The sequence below is a fragment of the Molothrus aeneus genome, chromosome 3 (genome assembly GCF_037042795.1).
Source record: "Molothrus aeneus isolate 106 chromosome 3, BPBGC_Maene_1.0, whole genome shotgun sequence".
Taxonomy (NCBI): Eukaryota; Metazoa; Chordata; class Aves; order Passeriformes; family Icteridae; genus Molothrus; species Molothrus aeneus.
Genome location: NC_089648.1, coordinates 35,255,175 through 35,275,391, shown reverse-complemented (window position 1 = coordinate 35,275,391; position 20,217 = coordinate 35,255,175). Strand labels below are relative to the sequence as shown.

The following is a 20,217-nucleotide window of genomic DNA, read 5'->3' as shown; positions in this document are numbered from 1 at the left end:
AAGTGTCCCGAGAAACGACCCGACGGCCTGGGGCGTATCCCAGCCTGTCGCTAGGGAAATAGAAACCCAATCGTGGGAGCAGGTGGAGAGGGAGGCAGAAAGGTGGAGTAGTAAATGGAGAAACCCACCTGAAACGCCCCAAGGACAACTGCCTGCTTCTTAAAGGAGAGGTGCTGAGGACAGCGTGTGGCAGGCAAGAGCTAGTCAAACCCTGACACAATTTGTGAATGTGCTTTGGAATTCATTTGCAAAATCTTCCACTGTGTTGTTCTAATCTTGGGTCTTTGAAAACTCAGTACATTTTAATTTCTAACCAAATCATCCCATTTATTCAACTCTGAGCGCAGACAGGTACTTTTTCCATTGCTTTTCATGCCCAGTCTGTAGACTTACTCACCCACTGCTTCCATTTCCTGTTATCCTTTCTTTCACAAACATCTCATGAATTGATGATTCACACAGTAAACAATGGAGCCTAGTTCTGAGGACATTTGCCCGGTTCAGAAAAGTCCTGATAGAACTTACATGATGTTCTTCAGGGTACTGCTACATTTACAAAGCCTTCAGATTTACATTCAGGTAGTACCAGGCTCACAGTACTGCAAACTCTGCCCAAATGGTCTCCTCTCTTACACAATAAAAGACAGGTGCTCAGCAGGACCCCACTTCCATGACCTTGGGAATATTGTCCAAAAATGTCTGCACCACACCGCGCGTCAGCCAGGGATATTTCAAGAGAGCCTTCAGTACTTGTGCCCCCATAAATTCTCCAAATCCTCCCTGTGCTGGAGTCAGATAACAAGCAGAAGGACAATGGCTCCAAGAATCCAGGCTGCCCATCTGCTCTGCACTTCCAGATTCTTGCTTCCACAGCGCCAGCTGATGAAATTTTCATAGCTGATGAGGTTTCTCATTTCCACCGGGCCTTGCTGCCCTGGAGCCTTCACAGCTGTGGTCTGTTCAGGTTTCCGTGGGTGAGCACTGATGGCAGCAATGATTAGAGTACTTTGCTCTCTTTTAGTGATTTGTCAGAGTAGGATCTTCAAACTTTTGGCAAGTCTAGGTGAAATAATCCCTGAATGAAGAAGAGAGGCTGATTTTCAGATGGTCTTGTCATTGACTGCTTCCATTAAATTCAACTCTTCTCAAAATCAGATGTCAAGGTCAGACCACCAAAGGGAGACAGGAACTTGACTTGGGCTGGCTGAGCACCAGTCACCTGCTCCGAGCACCAAAAAACACTCTTCCCTCAGATCCCAAAGGCCTTGGTTCCCAATCCTGCTTCCTCTCCACATACATCCGCCTTGCCTTTCCCCATATCCGGTATGCCTGTGAGCTGGACTCAGCATTGCCCTGAGCCTAGAGCTGTGACATGATGCAGAACCATGACGCTGGGTTACATTAGATTCATTTGTACAACACCATTAATACCAAAGTGCAGCTCCCTGCTAGAGCCAGTTGCTCGCTAAAGCCTCTGAAGTTCAATTAACAAGCACCAGGTAATCTAACACTTGACTCCCAATAATCCTTTTATTTTAAGGGGCCTCTGGCGGATGTAAAGCCCTCAGCAAACAGTCCTGGAAGTACATTTGAGATTCTCTCAAATACCAGCTGAATTTATGACCCTTAGTGAAGAGCAGGGAGGAATCTCTTCAAAATACTTTCCAGCTGGCAGCACTTTATATAGACCCTTGTAACTGAATAAAATGAACCCCTGGAGGGGCAGGTGCCACCCTGTGGAAGGACAAATCCCTCTGAAGTGCCTATGGTCTTGGCTAGTGAAAAAGGAGAAGCGAGAAATAATGTCTCCCCACCAGAAGAAGGCAGTGCAGGCTTGGTCCTCTCAAGTTTTCCATCAAACCTGGTCAAGTGAGGAAGATGGCGAGTGCTGGACAGCCCCTTGGTGGCTGACTTGGAGGCTGTCACCTGCCTGAGAGTTGCAGTGGTGAAGGGACCCCTATGAAACACTTGCCTCCTCAGCTACTTCTCTAACTCCAGTTGCATAGAGGATTCCCCAGTAGACATCAGCTGGGAAAGCCTCATAGGCAAAAGATGTTTCTTGGATGGATGAGCCCACCAAAAGACCAGAAACTTAGTTTAAGCAGAGTTTTCACTCTGGGATAGGCCAATACAAGAGGAGCTCAGCACCCAAAACTAACAGCATTTCAGGAACAATAAGATCAGTGAAATACTGCCAGCCTGTGACAGTCAAACAAGTCTGTGGATGCCGAATTGGACAGCCAAACACATTCTGCCAGTATGCCTGGAGCATACACCTACCAGACAAATACAGCCAACCCGCCAATAAAACAGTTGCTAAAAACATACCCACGTGTATAGTTCAGGCCATCCCACCACGTAAGTGAGGGCTGGGACTCAATTTTGAGTTTAATAGAGATTCAACCCTCAAAAAACCACTGGAGTCTTTTCACAAGCAAACACGTTCCCCAGCATCAGTGCCTGAAGAACAAAACTGTGATGACCCAACCCAACCCAAAATGCTGTTTGTCTTACGGGACTGCCCAAGGCACCCACTGTGGCTGGGATGTAGTTGTGCTGGGCACTGCACAGAAAGACAAGCAGACACAATATCCTGCCCTCAAGGCTTGAATCTCTGAATCTTTTGAATCTCTCTCAAAGCACCTCTGTGAATATGAAACGGAAGGTGAAGGCAGAACTGGGGAGCAATGACAAAAATCCACCATTGCAGCACCCGGGTGCTTGGCACAGCTCGGTGGTTTCATGCCATCACAGGTTAGAGCAGAGCACGAAGCTCACACTGGTATTTCAGACATACATAGGGGCACTTTCCCCCAGCCTCTGTGCTTGAAGGATACGCTGCCCATCAATACTTGCCCATTACAATTGCTGCCTATGCAAGTCTTCTATATATTTATAAAGGCGTGTGTATAAAAATAGAATTAAATAAATATATATCAGTGACCCCTACTGGCCATTTCTAACTAGCCACAAAAAGCCTCAGTGAGCTCTTGCTGAGGTGCAGTATTTCGATGCGAGGCACAGAGCGCAGAGCCTGGCAGTGGTGTGTTCGTGCTCTCTGCACTCACTTTGTGCTGGCTGCATCACTCCTGGGGGCAGACAGCTGAAATTGGGATTTTCTGACCTCAAGTATTTGTTTGTGGCATCCCACTCATTTCTCTGCTCACCGCCAGCTCCATGCCACGATCCCAGCTCTCGCACTGAGACCTGTACAGGTGCCTCCAGCTCTTACTCTGCACAGTTGCAGGGCTCTGCAAGGGAACAGTTATTGGGCTGTGACCTTATTCAGGGTATTTTTTCCAAAAAAACTCAGTTCCCAGCTGGAACCCACACCACAGCTCCTCGAGGTCAGCTCCCTACAGAAGGAGCTGCCCAACACTGCACAGTTTCTCCTCCTGGCAGCCTCACCTTAGCCTCACCAAAGCTCACTGTAAATTCTTCACCCCACTGGGTGCTAAATCCAGCATGAGTGCTGCTGTGCAACAGAGACTGAAGGGCCCTCCTGGATCAGTGATTTACTTTGGTGAAGGGGTGGAGAGAATGTGCCTGACAGGCAGGATGCCTGCTCCAATGCAAGGCAAAACCCTGTTGGAAGCAAAGGCTGGAGTCACTGTGTCAGCCTCAGACCAAGACTCAAGGGGCTCTGCCTCCCTTCCCCTTCGTCAAAACTTGTTTAGCTTGTCATGCTAATAAAGTGTTTGAAATGAACTGAGTTAGAAGTATGTGGAGAGGAAGGGGGAGGATGCCTCCTGGAGCGTATGGGGAGGTGGCAGAGGGCTAGGTGTAACACCAGCTCTCCTTGGTGTGTGCAGGCAGACAGGGCTTCATCCAGGTTTGGGCACAGTGCTTGCCATGTGCAAGGGGAGGACACTCCACACGGGGGTGCGGGGGTTGGCACTTCACCACGGAACACAAATGGGGAGGGCTTGATCCCCCAAGCCCTCTGAGGCAGAGCAGGGACTCGTGGACTCTATCATGTAGACACACATGGCTGTGTGTTGTCTCTCAAAAAACCCTTCTGTGTGGCTAGCATGCGCCTCCAACTCACAGAGACTTTTTTTTTCATGAAATCTGCAGCACTGCTCTCCCTGTGGAGCTCTTGCTGTTTATAGGGACGGGTCCAGGCAGGCCAGGGAGGAATTACCTTTCCCTAGGACACGCTTGGTGCTTGGCTGAGCACACCGCTTCTCGCTTCACGGGAGCTGCTGAAGGCCAAGGAGACAGTCAGTCTACAATTAGCTTCCCTCCCAACACTCGTCCACATCCCCTGGGGCTGCTAATTATGGACTCCTCTGCAGCCAGGGTTCAAGTCTTTCTAAGCACAGGCCACAGTTTCATGAAATGACCTTGACATTCTCTGCAACAGGCTCTCCTGCCAGGTTTCACTGCAAACACCAAGATATGCCATCCCCTGTAAACACCCAGGAGCAAGCTCAGAGGCAAGCACCAAGAAAGCACAAAAGATTTGCTTCAAGAGTCTTCCATGAAATGCTTGCGTGCTCCTGGTGAGATTAAGAGGTTTCATTGCTAGAGCTGCCAGCTGGAAAGGCAAAGGGAGACTGCATAGCTGGAGATGGGCTTTGAGGCACCCACGGGTGTGTGCCAGCAAAGGGAAAGCCTGGCAGACATCTCCTTCCCACTCCAGCCCTTCCAGACCTCCTCCTGGCAGCAGGAGGCAGGTGGGGGGAACGGGTACACCCCCTGAATCAGTGCCCTTGGGAGAGCCCTGACATTAACTATTGTACGTGCACCCAGAGGGAAGCCAGAAATCACAGGGCAAAACAAGATCCTATACCTTCTCATGAACTCCTGAGGGTTTTTTGAAGGGGGTTTACTCAGCCTTTTGAGCTGTGGGGACACAGGTAAAACCTCTTTTCTCTAACTGCCCGCCATACATACATCACTCTCCTTTCCCCCCTCTTCAAGTCTAGGTATTTTTCCTCTAGTATTTATTCTTTCTTTTTAATTTTTTTTCCCCTGGTACCTTTGTCTTGTCTTGGATTGAAGTACTGAGGGTGGATTTGAGGAATCTGTATCTCAAAAATAACGTGTGACTTAAGCTTACTTTTGCTGCTCCTCACAGCAGGTTTGAAGGCTGTAGGGTACTGAACTCGGGTCCATCACAGTGACACATGCATTCTCCCACATTCAGAGGATCCCTTTCAGTGGAGCAGTCCAGCAGGCAGTCAGATTTTAGTCAGTCCCAACAGAGCAGCTGCCTGGAGGCCAGTGGAGAGTGCAGACCACCCCTCTGGAAGCAGCAGCCCTGGTGATGAGAACTCCCTGCATCTGGCTCTGGGAGGAGGAGAAGCAAGCTGATGATCAGAAGCTTGGATGGAGGCTGACACTTGGCTTGGAGCAGCTGGGAATCACCTCTCCAGGACATCTCACAGGCACCACCAGGGCATCCACAGAGTTCATCCTGCCTCAGCCTTGCTAATGGTAAATGTGTGCACCGGGTATGCATGGATGATACCTACCCATGCCAGCATCCTTTGTCTCCCAGGGCTGGGCCTGCATGGCTCAGGGAAAGGTACAAACATTGCCCTGCACAAAATTACTGCAGAATGTGCCCTTGTGGAAAGCTGCTCCTTATACCATCACCTAGAACTCGTCTTCAATGCCCTGGAGCAAGAGGGTTTATAGCTCTTTGGAGTTCATTCCTTTTTATTCTCATTGTCTATATAAATATCTAGTCAGGTTTTTTTAATGAATGCCTTTTCTTCTTACCCAGTGGCAATGAGTTCACTGGATCATCAGTGTTTAGGATGAAAGTAATTCTCCCTGTCATTCATTCGAATTGCACTTTTTTTCTCATTTTGCCTTACATCCTGGCAGGTCACAAAAGGAGGAAATAAAAGAAGCTCATGCCAAGTCTAGGCAGTGTTCCCAGATACTCTGGGGTCACAGAGACTGTGATATTGGACTTGGGCAGCATTCCTGGAGGCTTTGGGCAAATACAAAATACATCTTGGGGTAACCCAGGATGGCTACTCTTAGTGCAGTACTGGAACATAGGAAGGTGAATCCAAGGGCAGCTCCCGTTCCCTGAGGCATCCCTTGCACAGCCACCAGGCCAGGGGAATTTCGTACCTCCTAATGGCATTTCTGGTGGTCTCAGCCTAGGAAGATTTGAAAAGTTTTTAGAGGCTTAAGAGCACTTTTGCCACCAGAGAGCAAAACTTGGGGCAAGGTAACACCAGATAGAGTCACCAAGACCACAGCTTGTCCTTTTCTCCATCATTCCCCAGATATGCCATCAGTTCCACTGTTGAGTGCATGCATCACTGTCTGCCAGCCTGGCCATGCTCCACAGTGTGGCAGAGCATCAAGATGGTGCAAAGAGCGAGAAAAGAGCCAGGAGGTTTTCTACCTTTAACTCCCACCCCCTCCCTGCTTCTCTTTTGCCTGCCCCCTCCACTTCCCCGCTGAAGGCACAAACACCTACTGCCCATGGAAGCTATTCCTAAGCAATCCCGGGCATCTGGGGAATGAGGCTCTGAACAAGTATCAGAGCGTGTGTGTGTGCAGAGAGTGCACACACATGCACACACACACACACACATGCACAGCCACGGTGCTGCTGCAAAGTCAAATATAGACCTCGTGGAAGGGAAACAATGGCTGGGGTTGGGTTACATGGCTGTAGGGCCAGCGAGCTGCTGTTTGTTGTGGGCTGGGGTGGAATTGGAAAAGCAAGGGGGGTGGGATGGGGGAGAACATTTGTTTTAACCTAGAGACCCTGGGCTGGTGCTGTGCATAGGGCGGAGAGGGTGACCCAGAGCAAGAGCTGAAGAGGATGATCATTTGAGTTGGCAGCTCAGAGGTGTTTGCAGTCTTTCTCCAGCTTCTTTGTGCTGTTTTTCTGCCTTTCTTGAGGAATTAAAGTGAGCAGGAAGGGGTGAATTTCTCTGGGCTTCTGCACAGGGAAGAGTTTCTGCTCTGGAGAAGGCTTCTTTGTGAAGGAGAAGAGGCAACATTATCTGTTTTCTCAGCCCATCTGCTTCTTGTCCCTGATGTCTGGCTGCCTCCAAGGTGCAAGTTCCAGACTCCGGAAGAAAGGGAAGCAGCTTCAGCTGGTTTTGACAGGTAATTCCTCCCTCTGTCTGTGAGTGGTGACCGTGTGTTGGGATGATGGTGGGGGAGGGAGTCTTCATCTAGCATGCATTGGAGGGAAAACCATGACAAGAGGTTGCTCCAGTTCCCACTCCAGGTCCCTGCTTTGTGGGATTACCTTCACTGGAGGGAAAAGCCATGGAGGGACTCTTATGGCTAGGAAAAAATCCTTCCTAATTCTGATCCAGCAGCTGTTCCATCTGAGACGCCTCTAGGGATGGCACGGCAGGGATCAGAGCCTAGTAGAGCAGGGTATAAGCCAACCACAGGAATCCCTTCAATGCCCACTTCTTGGGTCTGCAAATAGAGCTGCTCTGAATAAATAGTACTGGGCAGTCCACGGACTGACACAGCGAACCTGAGACACAGGATAGTGCCTGGGAATGGGACTGGAGCCCTTTGGTGTGGAGGAAGGAGTGCATCCAAGGTTCATATTGCATGAGTCTCTTCTCCCTCCTCTGTATTCCCCTTTTACTCCCATCCATCCCTGCCTGCTTCTCTCTGTGATACTCACATTCAAAGCCAAACCTAAAGCCACAAAACACATTATTTCCTCAGACATCTCACCTTCTGAAATCCCACCCTGGATTTTGTTCTTCATTCCCCTTCCTTGGAGCTCAGATCTTCAGCAACCAACTTTATCTCCTCAGCCTGGACAGCCCTGACTTGCTGGTACAGCTCTCACCTCCAAGAGAGGCAGCACAGGGAGAGCCAGGTGTCCCATTCTGCTGGCTGCACCCTAGCCCCATCTCCCTCTCTCACAGTGCTCGTGCTGTGGGCGCAGATGCTTACGGATATCAGCATGTGCCGGGGTCCCTCTGCAGGCCCCCTCCTCTCTGCCCATTCAAATGTACACACAGCATCAGAGGGTTTTCTCAGGCACGTTTAAGCAAGTGAGGTTTAAGGGCACCGGGGCAATGACATTGCAGTGCAGTGCGGTCAGGACCAGGGCAGATCCCAGCGAGGAATGCGGGAGCAGATGAGGATGTTGCAGGAGGTGGTACTCTATCTGACACAGTTAGTGAAGGTAGTAGGATGCCAAGGAGGAGGTGAGGGCGAGCAGCCTACACTCAGTGTTGAAGGTGTCACCAGTAAACCTTTGGCCTCCAACCATGACTGGCAAAGAGGCAGGGTATTGTGGGTGTCAGAGCAGAAATGTGGATCATTCCAGGTCCTAGAGCTGTAGTGATGGAAGGAGAGGCTGTCTGGTTTTAAACCAAGTACCAGAAGCTGTGCTTTGCCCTCAGCCTCCCCCTCTCCTTTTTGCTGTAAACTCCAGACATGGTAGGAATCAGGGCTCAGAAGCAGGCTGAGCAGGGGATGAGAACAGATGTAGAATTACAGGAAGCATTTCAGGACAGAGCTGGTGCACACCTGTCTTGCGAATTTCCGAAGAGCTGATGGAGCAACCTAAGCAGGAGGTTTGGACTTCTCTGTCCCTCTGTCTATGGGGTTATAGAGACAGGAGGAGGAAGAGGGCAAGGAAAGTAACAGGGCTCCTGGCTGACAGGACAGCAGGAAGGAGGCAGGAAGGAGGCAGCTCCTGCAGAGGTAGGCAGGGTGGTAGGCCCCCATTTTATCGCTCAGTCAGGTTGTGTTGTCCAGGCATGCCAAGGATGAGCAAGGAGGGGTCCCTACTCAGAGCTGGCAGAGACCTTGGCTTTGATGGGGTTGCACCTGGTCTCTTACTAGGTCCTGGGACCTGCAGAGCTACCCATGGCTGCCACAGGGTGCTGACAGGGCTGTCAGGAATTGCAGAGAGCTGGGGGGGACTAGAGAAGGCGAGAGCAGGGAGAGGTTAAGCTTTGTCTAATGAGATGAGATGGAGTGTGAAAGCATCCATTAAGTGCCTGTAGGACATGGTTCTTCCTTCCTGGTGAAAAGGAGCAAACCTTGTGGGATACAGGGGTAGAAAAGAGCTGAGTGATGTGAGCTTGTAATCTAATTAAGGATTGCTAGGACCTTTGAAGGTGACGGCTATGATCTTGTCAAGCAGCAGAAAGGCCATGCAAGGTGAGGAGGAGAGCAGGCAGCTGTTTCATCTGAAGATGTGGCAGCCCAGATCCTCTCCCACGGTTGCCTTATTGTTCCCTATTGTCCACTGAAGTGCTGATGTCCACATCTCGTGAGTGGCAGCGAGAAAAATGCTGGGGACCACAGCTTCTCTGGATGGCTTCTTTTTTGGGGGGTGACTACTACAAGCTGAACCTTTATTTTAAGGATGGGGCTTCTTAATCCTACAGTGGAGGTGTTTTAGTGGACCCCGGGGACATCAGGGAGGGGCTGCAGGAGGTGGTTTTGGTTATTCGTATTATTTCACATAATCTGAGCGAGACGAAGGCTAGGATCATCGCGCACCTATTTCCGAGAGGGGCGCCAGGCTGAGCGGCTCCGTGCCCCGCGGGACCGCGCCCCAGCCCAGGCGAGGGCGGCGAGCGCTGCATCCCCCGAGCCCCGGCCGGGGGTACCCCAGCGAGGGCGCGCCCCTGCGGGATCGCCGGCCCGGGCACCTCTCGGTGCTCCGCGATCGCTGCTGGGGGCCGGGGCCGCTGAGCCCTCGCAGCCGCGGCTCCCCCGGGGCGGTGGGGGCGGGCGGGGCCGTGCCGGGGTCCCCCCGGCCCCGGCGGCGGGAGCAGGGCAGGGGTGAGCGGGCAGGGGTGAGCGGGCAGGGCAGGGCGGGCCGGGCCGGGGGCTGCCTGCGGTTTGGGGCGGCGGGAGGCGGGATGTCCCGGGGAGGGAGCGGGGATGTGCAGGCACACGCAGCCGCTGGCAGGCGGCCGGGGCTGCACGGCGGCGGCGGCGGCGGCGGCGGGCGGAGCGGCGCGGCACACGCGGCGGCAGCTCCCTCCGCAGCCCCGCGCCTCCAGCCCCGCCGCCGCCGCACCGGGCATGGCCGCCCCCCGCCGCCGCGCCCCGCGATAGCCCCACGAGCCGCCGCGACGCCGAGGTGAGCAGGGGCCGGGGAGCCGCAGCGCCCCAGCCCCGCCGGGCCCCCTTTCCCCGCCGCCGCCCCGGCCGCAGGGGCACCGGCGGGGCTCCGCGGAGGGTCCCTCCGGGGCAGCCCTGGGGTGGGGTGGGGCTGGGGGAAAGGCGAACCCCCCGTGGCCGTGCCCCTCCGGGGGGCACCGGGACTTGGGGTGGTCCCGAAGCCCCGGGGGGAGGGGGTCGGGGGGACAGGCGCAGCGAGCCGCAGCGGCGCGGCATCCCCCGGGCTCCCAGCCCTGCCCCCGGAGCCCAGCCCGGAGGGGTCCCGGTAGGCTTCAGACTTGCAGCAGTGCCTGAGAGCCGCGTCCTGGGGATGTCCCTGGTAGTCCCCAAGCGCACAGAGGTCCCTGATACCCTCGAAAGGGAGGTTAATGGACTCGGGGATCGTCCTCGCAGCACCCGGAGGTCTGGTAGCCCCCAGCCCGGCCAGGCAGAGGCGGACGAGTGGGACGGAGGGAGCTCCGTCGCCCGTGTCCGTGTGACCCAAAGCCAGGCCTGCCCAGGTGCAAGCTGCTCACTCCTCTCCCGGGCACCAGCTGCCAACCAGGATGCCGGGGTCCGGGTCGAGGCGCACCTCTGCCAAGGTGCCGCGGGAGCAGCACCCACGGGGTGACTAGGTCAGGAGGCCTGAGAGGCTGTGCCTCGAGTAGGGAGCTGTGGAGGAAAATCAGCCTTTGCAATGGGGAAAACACAGCCTTTGCAATGGCATATGATCGGAGCTTGTGCTTCTCACAGTCCTGAAGGAACATGATACCACTCTTGAGCCCTAAATTATTTTATAAGTTTCATAGCAATTGCTTCACCCTCCCGTGAAATGCAGCAGCTGTTTGCCACTGCCCAGTATTTAGAGGCAGGAGGCAAAGGAGGGTCCTGCAAGCATGTTGTCAAAGGGACTGTGGGGAGGGAAGATGCAGCAATCCATGGTGGGATTTGGCTGGGGCAGTGGCAGTAACATCCTGTAGCCCCTCTGAAAATGCTGCATCCTTAGTTGGTGGTGGTTTGTTTGCTGGAGAGATGCTTCAAGCAACATCATTGCTTTTATGGGCTATTTTGTCCGGTCCAGGGAGGTGAAGCTCTTAGCAGGGACCCCAAAACCTCTTCCTGCTATGCATGTGTATGTGAGTGGGAGGACTTATGTCCCCATCTTAGAAGTCTCTCACACAACTATGGACCAAACATAACCTTCCAGAGCTGAAGAGTCAAGCTGAAAGTGGAATGGCCCCTGTTCATCACACCCACGCAGCTGGGTAGAGTCTGCTCCATACCTTCACCATTCTCTTAACAGAACTGTTTAACCCCTCCCATCTCATTACAGTAATATATTTATGATATCACCCTCGAATTTCCTGCCCTTAACAACCCCAGAAGGCTGGGAGGGAATGAAGCATTTTTGGAAAGTATTTAATGCTACTTCAAGAGGGCAGGAGGCGGTCGGAAAATAGATGGGTGCAGGAACCTTGGGCTGACGGGGCTCTCTGCAGGACAGCTGAGGAAAAGGACCACACCTAGTGAGAGATGTGTGTTCACATTTCCTGCCTGGGGCTGCAGCCCCGCTCTAGTGCCTGTTGATGCACTCTCTTGCTTGGACAGTGAAAGAGGGCTGCTGTTTTGTGCCTGCTCCTCTGCTAGATCCACTGGACTCCCTGCTCTGCTGCAGGGTTTGAAAAGCAGCCTGGGCACTGTCAAGAACACTGAGCCCATCTATTCATGCAAATGTGCACAGGAGGACCTTATTTAACACAAAGCTGAAGTGTCCCAGATCTAGGGAGGGAAGGTGAAGGTCCCCACAGCTGGGTGGGTGTTTCTGGGTTTCTGATCTCCTGACAGCAGCTACTGGGGCAGATGCTCCAAGGTGTGCTATAACAGCCTGAGCTATTATACACTCAGGATTGAGTCTGCACTCTAGGTTCTCCTGTACACACATTTTCAAAAGCTTTTTAATTCTTAGTGCCCCAATGCTGACTTAGAGGAAGGAGTCTGGATGGAACAGAGGGGAATGTGGTGACAAGGCTGTATAAAACTGGATGTTTCAACTCAAACTCCCAGGCAGTAGAGAGGACCTGTGGTGTCAGCCAAGGGATTTTCCTGAGCTTGCTCTTTTTCTCTCTGTAGGTGTTCATCTCGGTGGGGCCACACTGACCATGCTCAGGAGCTTCTGTCTCCAGCTCATGTCCTTGATTTGGATCCTCTTGGCCCATCACCAGCTTGTGCAAGGTGAGTCTCTGTAGACATGGGTTCTTCTCTTTCATATCCATTTTTCCAAACCTGTCCTTGGCATTCCTGAAGTCTCCTCAGTTTCCCATGCAAAATCGAGATGTTCTGACTTGGAAAAGCAGAAAATGCTGCCTGGTTGTTAAATCACCTGGGGTGTGACACTGGAGGCACCTTAGAAACTCTCGCCCACAGGGGTGGCAGTGCCTGAGCAGACTGACAGAGACATCCCTGCTGCTCTCTCCCCATTTGGTTTGGGAACCCATTCACCCTATGAGCTTGCTCAGGGGAAAGAAGGTCCCAAAAGTGAACAGCTAACCCTGGATCCAGTGAGACAAAATCCTTTCCCAAAGATTAGTTTGCTCTATCCCTGCTCTAGATAAGCAGTGAATTCCCAAAGCCTTGTGCCAGGAGAGATGGTTACAAATAGGAAAGGTGGCAATACCCAGGCTTGGGGCTGAGCAGTCCTAGGATGCTGCTCCAGCTCCATAGTGACTTGTTTAAAGGAGGTTCTGACCCTGTGCAGTGGGACCTGCTGCCTCACTGCAGCAAAATTGCATGCACAGGGGATTTCTTCCCCTGCTCATTTTCCCAGGCAGCACAAAATGCTGCTTGGGAAGCCTGAGTGCATCTCGAGGCATGGGGGCTTTAATCTGTTTCAGTCCAGGCTGGAGGGGCTCAGGTAAGGACATTCACCTCCTGGGCCTGGCCTGCACAAGATTTGCACAAGTCTTCTGGAGAAACCCCCTGCTTCTTGACATCTGCTCTAGTTTTGCTGCTCATGGAGCCAGAGTGAACCAGCTCCTCTGTGGAGCTAAGATGCAAGCAAGTGATGGGGAAGAGGGGAAGGTGGAGATGAAAGGGAACACCTGCACAAAGGAGAGGATGAGAAGTGGCACAGAGAGGCCATGGCTCAGTTACAGCTTCTGTGGCTTTTAAATAAATAAACAGAACCGGATACCTGGCCCCATGTGAGGCCAAGTCCTGCTTCCCTGTGCTGGAAGGGGAGTGCTGGCAACCAGGTCCCAGAAGAGGGCAGGAGCCCCTGTCAGACTGCTCAGTGCCAATAGCTGTCCTTGGAGACAGCGACATCCTGGGAGGTGAAGAACCATTCTTTCCATTTCCATCCTTGGCCCCTTTGTGCCCCTTGCAGTACTTGGCCCTGAGCTTTCCCACCACACTTACTACAAGACCGAGGTCCCAGGTGGGTCAGTCCCTATTACACAGGTTGTCTTAATGCACAGGCAACCCCAGCTCTTGCCCAGAAGGGCCCAAAATCTAAGGGAGGCAGCAGAGAAAAGGTGGGGAAGATGACCAGAGGCTGGGTAGTTTTAAAGCAGAGCCCCATTTCTCAATAAAGACAGAGTTATAGACAGTGGACTGTGAAATCTTCATTTCTTGTGTGACATCAGTGAGTGAAAGGAAGGTGCCCCACCTTACAGTTCTGGGGACAGGTAGGCTGAGCACTTAAGGAAACACCCAGGGCCATGGAAAGATCTGGAATAATCTATAGTCTCTGCTTAACCCAAGTTCACATGTCTCTTGTCTTGTAGGGGATGACTGCAGTGAGCGCTGCAATCTCGCCCATGGCTGCTGTGACCAGGATGGGAAGTGCAGGTATGGCTTGTCTGGCTCTCTGCTGCTCCTGACTGTGACTGCTCCCCTTGATACTGTGTCCCTGGTGCCTACACCCCTGCCCAGAGCTGAAGCACCTCCTCCTCCACTCACCCACATCTGGAACTGATGACTCTGCTCTCTTCTTACCTGACACACTCAGGAGTGAGAGATTCCGCTAGCCTTTGCTCCAGTGCCTCCCTGCCCACCATCACACACAGAGCACTGTTATTCTGCTGAGCCGTTTCTGTCTAGAGGGAAGCCTAGGACAGCCTGGCCGTGCCTGGGTGATGGGAAGCAGCCTTTAGGCTCAGATATGATGAGGGAAAGTCATCAGGCAGCAGAGCAGGCATGAGGGTTGGCCAGCTTGCTTGGCCCCCTCACTGACTGAGATGGAGGTGCTCTCCCTGGGGCATGGAAGAGAAGGCTTCCAGCCATGCATATACCTGAGGGCTTCAGGGGTCCCCTCTCAGAAGTCTGAGCTGTGGTGGAGATCTCTGGATGTTTTTCATAAAAGGTTTACCAGTAAGCTGTGAGCTACAGCAGCAGAAGTGCATATGTGGTACTTGGCATCCCAGCTCCAGCTGGTGCCCAGATCCTGCAGGGTCAAAGCTCAGAGCCTGAGCCTGCACTTCAGCCTGGGAAGCACCCATATAAGTGCTCTGGGCTGCCACAGACCCACTGCCTGTTGTCCCACTGTAGGGCCATCTGCAGCCCCTGCTCTATAAGGCAGCACCAGGGGGCAAAGGCTGGCTTTGGGCTGGCTGGGGCACCTTGGGTGCAAGGGGGCAGACTGCTCAATGCCACCCCGTTCTCCTCACCAGAGCATGGTCAGTGCCCTTTCACAGGACAGCCCCTGGTGTCACACCACAGCTGGGCCACTTGTTCCTGCTGACTGCTGCACTGGGGAGTGTCCAGCTCTGGTTTGGCTGGGCCCCGTTTGTGCAGAGCTCCTCCCTGAGCCCTTTCAGCAGCTGTGGCTGCCTGGGGGAGCAGGGTGCTGCAAAGCCCAGTGAGAAAGGCCACATGTCACCATGTGGCAAGTGTCCCAGCTGCAGACCTTTCTGCACGTGAATTGCTGCTGCTGATTTCAGGCCTCCAGAGCATTTACTGAACCCTGTGGCTTGGCAGTACCTCAAATCACCTCAAACTCAAGGAGACTTAGCTGCTTACCTTGCCCCCTTCCTGGAAATTTTTAGGTTGGCCAGCACCCTTTTGGAGAAGTGGAAGAGTTGATAGCACCTGCTCCTTGCAGGTACTGGGGGGTGGGTGTATCCACATCCCTCTGCTCACGGCTGTCCAGGTATGAATGTAATTCCCCAGAATATACCAGGCCCATGGCATCATCTCCAGTCTCATAGAAAAACCTCTAATTAATATATGTGTGTGTGTGTATATATATATATATATAGACACACATTTTTTTGACCATTTTCCTCACTCCTTATCTCTTTGGAACTACATACAAGTGACCACAGCCAGCCTAGGTTTGAAAGTGCAGCTGTGGCCCAGCCCAAAAAAACTGCAGTCACCACACTTTGTGCTGAAATGAGCCATGAAAATGAACCCCCTTCCTTACTCTAGAAACTGTGTTGTTTTTGTTGGGTTTCATTTTGTGCTGGTTTGAGTATATCTTTTGTTGTGGCTTGGTGCCACCTCCTCTCAGCTCTCATCTTGTTATCACTTGCTTTCTGCCTTGGAGCTGGCAGGTCTGAGGGATGCCTGCCACGGGAGCCATGCAGCTTGGCTTTACTTAGGCATTGCCACTGCCCTGCTCTTCTGGGGCCAGAAGGCTCCTTGTGTGCTGCAGGTTCCCCCATTGTGCTGCCCCTGTGAGCTGGCTGAGGAGTCTGTTCTGTGCACCAGCCATAGCAAGCAAGGTTTCACTGCTGGCTTACAGTGCACTCCAGACAAAAAATGATACACATTATAAAGCAGAGAGGAGCAGTGAAACACACAGACCTCAGCAGCCTCTTGTCCCTTTCCCTCAGGAAGCTCAGAGTTAGGAATGGGCTTCTCTCTGCCTGTCAGAGTGGCTGCCTGCTGTGGGAGGCACAGGAATTCCTGAGCAGGGGTGTATATAGAGTGGCTGGTTGGAGGAGAGCAGAGGGATGTGGGCAGTGAAAGTGAAGCTGCTGAGCTCTGCTGCTGGCCACTCACCCACCCTGGCTGCAGGGGGTGTCTGCGCCTGCTCTGTCTGCTTGCTTCTTTGGGCAGATGAGACATCAGTACTTACCTCTGGAGGAGGGAGCTAGGAGGTCCATGGGGCCTTTGGGAAGGTTTCCGAGCACTGCTGTACCTGTAGGAGCCCTGCACAGTGCACAGACAGCTTTTGTGCAGCCCCTGCTTGGATTTGATTTGATTTGATTTGATTTTGGTGCTTTGCCCTGTCCTCGTGTAGGTGTGATCCAGGCTGGGAGGGGGAGTACTGCGAGGAGTGCGTGCGCATGCCGGGCTGTCTTCACGGCACGTGCCACCAGCCTTGGCAGTGCATCTGTCACTCTGGCTGGGCTGGCAAGTTCTGTGACAAAGGTGAGTCGTGGGCTTGACATCCCTTCCTCTGGTGCCCAGCACGCCCTCATGGATATGTCAGCCAGCGTAGCCAGAAGCCACCTGGGTGATGCCGTTTTGGCTGCCTGGGAGATGGGATGTTGCCTGGCAGCCACAGCTGGGACCATTCCCTTCCTGCAAGAGGTCAGACTGCTGACACTTGTTCCCTGGCTGTATGGCAAGAGCCTCGGGAAATGGAGCAGATGAACTCATTGCATTTCCCGTGCTGCATCAGGACTCCAAGCAGCATTCCCTGCTTTTCCCAAGGCTTCCTGCCTTCAGCAGGTGGCTGGGGGACTCCCCTTCTCCATCCCCAGGGACTTGTCTGTACCAGGGGGTCTCCACTGGTCAGACAGTTGGCATGCACTGCATCTTCACAACCACACAGGCACTGCACTTCTGTTGCTGCATGTGCCTATTGGAGGGGTGAAGAGAGAAGCTCCAGCCATTTCTCCATCCCCAGGGGGTTTGGTGGGTTGTGTTTGCACTGAGTTGGCCACATCAACCCTCTTGTCTCCCTAATTCACACCATTTTTTTCCCCTCAGACATACACATCTGTGAACACCAGTCCCCCTGCCAGAACGGGGCACAGTGCATCTACGATCGAGATGGGGAGTATTCCTGCTTGTGTCCGGAAGGTTTCCACGGGAAGGACTGTGAGATGAAGACAGGGCCATGTGAGAAGGCAGGGTGAGACACAGACACCATTAACTTTGGGTCACACACTGCCAAGTGGAGGCCCAGCTTGGCTTGTTACCTGTGAATTTCTGTACAGTTATGGAGTTAAGCCAAAATCACCTTTGTCTTTGGTTTAGCAGCGTGCAGTGCACGGTCCCACCAGGAAAAGGGCTTTGTTGCAATCTGAACAGATTCCTGGCCCTGTTGTAAGAGGACAGGAATCTGTTCATCATGCGTGGGACATCCTATCTCCCAGGCAGCCAAACTGCTGTAGGCATGATGAGCTAACATCCATGATGCCTTTGGGGAGCATCAGGAGGGCATGTTTCCTCTGCAGGTCATTTAGCTGAAGACCTTCCCTGGTGGATGGTGGGGCTGTGCACAGCCAGAGCCTTTGAGGAGCTTTGAGGAGTGAGGCCTCTCACTCAAGGAGACAGAAACTCCTACCCAATCTTCTCCTAGAGATAGCTGCCCACACGGAGAGAGCTGGACACACTGACCATGCAAGCAGCTCTGTTTACCTCCCTGGGGTAGGGGAAGCTGCTTGGTCTCCAGGGCCATGACCTATCCTTGCTCTCTCCACACAGGTCTCCATGCAAGAATGGTGGGCAATGCCAAGATGAAAATGGCTTTGCCAGTAACTTCACCTGCCGGTGTCTGGCTGGCTTTGTGGGGGCTCTCTGTGAGCACGACGTGGACGACTGCCTGATGCGCCCCTGTGCCAACGGGGCCACCTGCCACGACGGCGTCAACCGCTTCTCCTGCCAGTGCCAGGTGGGCTTTGAGGGGCGTTTCTGCACCATCAACATCAACGACTGCGCCAGCCAGCCCTGCAAAAATGGGGCAAAGTGCTATGACCGCATCAATGACTATGACTGCTTGTGTCCTGACCGTTTCACTGGCAAGACATGTGAGATCTCCGTCCCTGAGCCCACCTGGTCTCCTCCCTACCACCCTGCCAACCATGAGAATGCTGGAGGCGTGAAAAGCACCACAAGTGAGACGCCGGGAGTGACGCAGCCAGAGCCCATCAGGACTGTGGTCACAGGGCGGCGTGTGGCCAACCACAGTGAGAAGGAGCCGGGGGGAGGGTTGTTGAAAATCTCTGTGAAGGAGGTGGTGACCCAAAGGGACTCAGGGCTGAGTGAAGCCCAGCTGGTGACAGTGCTGGTGTTTGGGGTGCTGACAGCAGTGCTGGTCCTCATCACTGTCCTGCTAATGCTGAGGAACTGGCAGAGAGGCCGTCAAAGGTCGAACTGGTGCCAAAGCCCTTCTCAGGCTGCAAGAAAGCTCCAAGACCAGGAGTGTCAGGTGGGCATGCTCAACACCATCTTGATTGAGCCAAGGAAGACCACAGAGCTGTGAGCTGGGAGGACTCTGAACCAGGCCCTGGCAGGTCATCGTGCTGGCAAACCCCTTGAACTGCGCCCTGCGGAGCCACACTGGCACCCACTGGGCAGCAGGGAGGGGCTCCCAGGGCAGCAAACACGTCAACAAAACCCTGGGTGTTGAGCATTGGTGTGATGGCCCTGCCTGGGTCTGAGCTGTCTCCTGTCTGGCTGGCTCAGCTGGCACTCATGGCATTTGAAGGCAGGGCTGTGTTGGGCCAGCCAAGGCACCACTGTCATCTGATCCAGCTCTCAGAAACAGGACAGGTAGTGCTGAGGAGGGCACAGCCCTCCTGCAAGCCCAAATACTGCCAGACCCTTTGTAACTCCTCTCTGTGACTACGAGAAGGGGATTTATCCTCATTTCTGCTGGTGTTGGGATGCTTCTTCTGGGGCCTTTGATACAGTTGTGGCTGCATGGGTCTCCCTGCCACAGTACTGTATGGGGTAGTTCCTGGCTGTTTCTGGAGGCTGTCATTTCAGATGCCATGTCCCTAGGGAGTGAGCAAACACCCTTGCTCCCTGGCCTTGTGGTTCTGTGAGCCAGTTCAAAGAGACTTCAAAAATCATTGCAGGTCTCATGCCCTTCTTCTGCCCTGGCTGATGCACCCTCCTCTTGCTGTCAGACTTGGGGATTATAAACATGTTCTGTACTTTCCTCCTGATAATCCAGGAGTCTCTCTGACTCACTAAGCCGTCCTTTCTGGTCTGGCCACAAATGACCAAGATCCTTTGCCTCTGCAGTGTGCACTTCTGCCTCACTATTTGCTCTCCTCTGGGCCTGAGCTGGTCCTTCTCATATGTCCTCATAGGTGAAGCTGGAGAGGGACAAGGCTGTGCTGTGGCTGGTTCAGGAGCAATACATGATCCAGGTCCTCCTTTCCTCTCCCATTCACTCTGAGGCAGGCAGCTGGCTCTAACCTCAAATCAGTCACTGCAGCGTTCCTCAATACACCAAAGGCTGAACTCCCCACAGTGGATGTGAGCCTGGGATGAACACAGGAAGCAGACACAACACTGCCTTCTCCACCTTTGCTAAAGCATGGCTGAGAGGCAGCAGATGGTCAGGTCACTTAGCCTTTGTACAAGATCTGTTCCTGCCTGTGCTGGTCTGGTGTGCAAGCATAAGGACCTGAATCTCTCTCCCAGGACCAGGGATTTCTGTGCCTCCTCATGGGCATGAATAGCTAAGCAGTGGGGCAAAACTCCCCACAACCCAAACCCTACTACTGGCTTGTAGGGTTGCAGAGCTGGGTCCAAGGTGGTGTGAAGTGAGCCAAGTGACTGCTCAGGCCAGGAGTGAGACCTGGGAGAGGGGACTGGGGCTTCATCAGAAAGATTATTTTTTTAATACATGGATGGATTATGTACCTTTATCAAATAAAACAAGTACAAGCTCAGAAACAGTGTATCAGAGAATCATAAAACAATTTAGGTTGCAAGGGACCTCTGAACACCAACCTCCTGCTCTCAGCAGATCCAAGTAGATCAGGTTGCTCAGCAACTTGCTGAGCATCTGAGTATCTCCATCACTTCCCTCAAGAATGCAAACCCAGACTGTGGCACAGGAGTTGTCCTGCCTTATTCTCCATCTGCAGGGATGGGGATGGCTCCTACAGCTTCAGGGAAACGAATGGCACCTACCCTTGGACAGCATAGCAAAGGTGTGGGCTA

General features: G+C 53.3%; 1 protein-coding gene across 1 annotated transcript; it reads left to right on the top strand.

Moving 5' to 3' along the window:
* The first annotated feature begins 9,993 nt into the window (after positions 1–9,993).
* DLK2 (delta like non-canonical Notch ligand 2) lies at positions 9,994–19,947 on the top strand. Its single transcript, XM_066547901.1, has 6 exons — positions 9,994–10,063; positions 12,214–12,315; positions 13,866–13,929; positions 16,328–16,458; positions 17,023–17,167; positions 17,743–19,947. The coding sequence occupies exons 2-6, from the start codon at positions 12,243–12,245 to the stop codon at positions 18,518–18,520; spliced, it is 1,191 nt and encodes a 396-aa protein (XP_066403998.1). The 5' UTR covers positions 9,994–10,063; positions 12,214–12,242; the 3' UTR covers positions 18,521–19,947.
* The last annotated feature ends 270 nt before the right edge of the window (positions 19,948–20,217 follow it).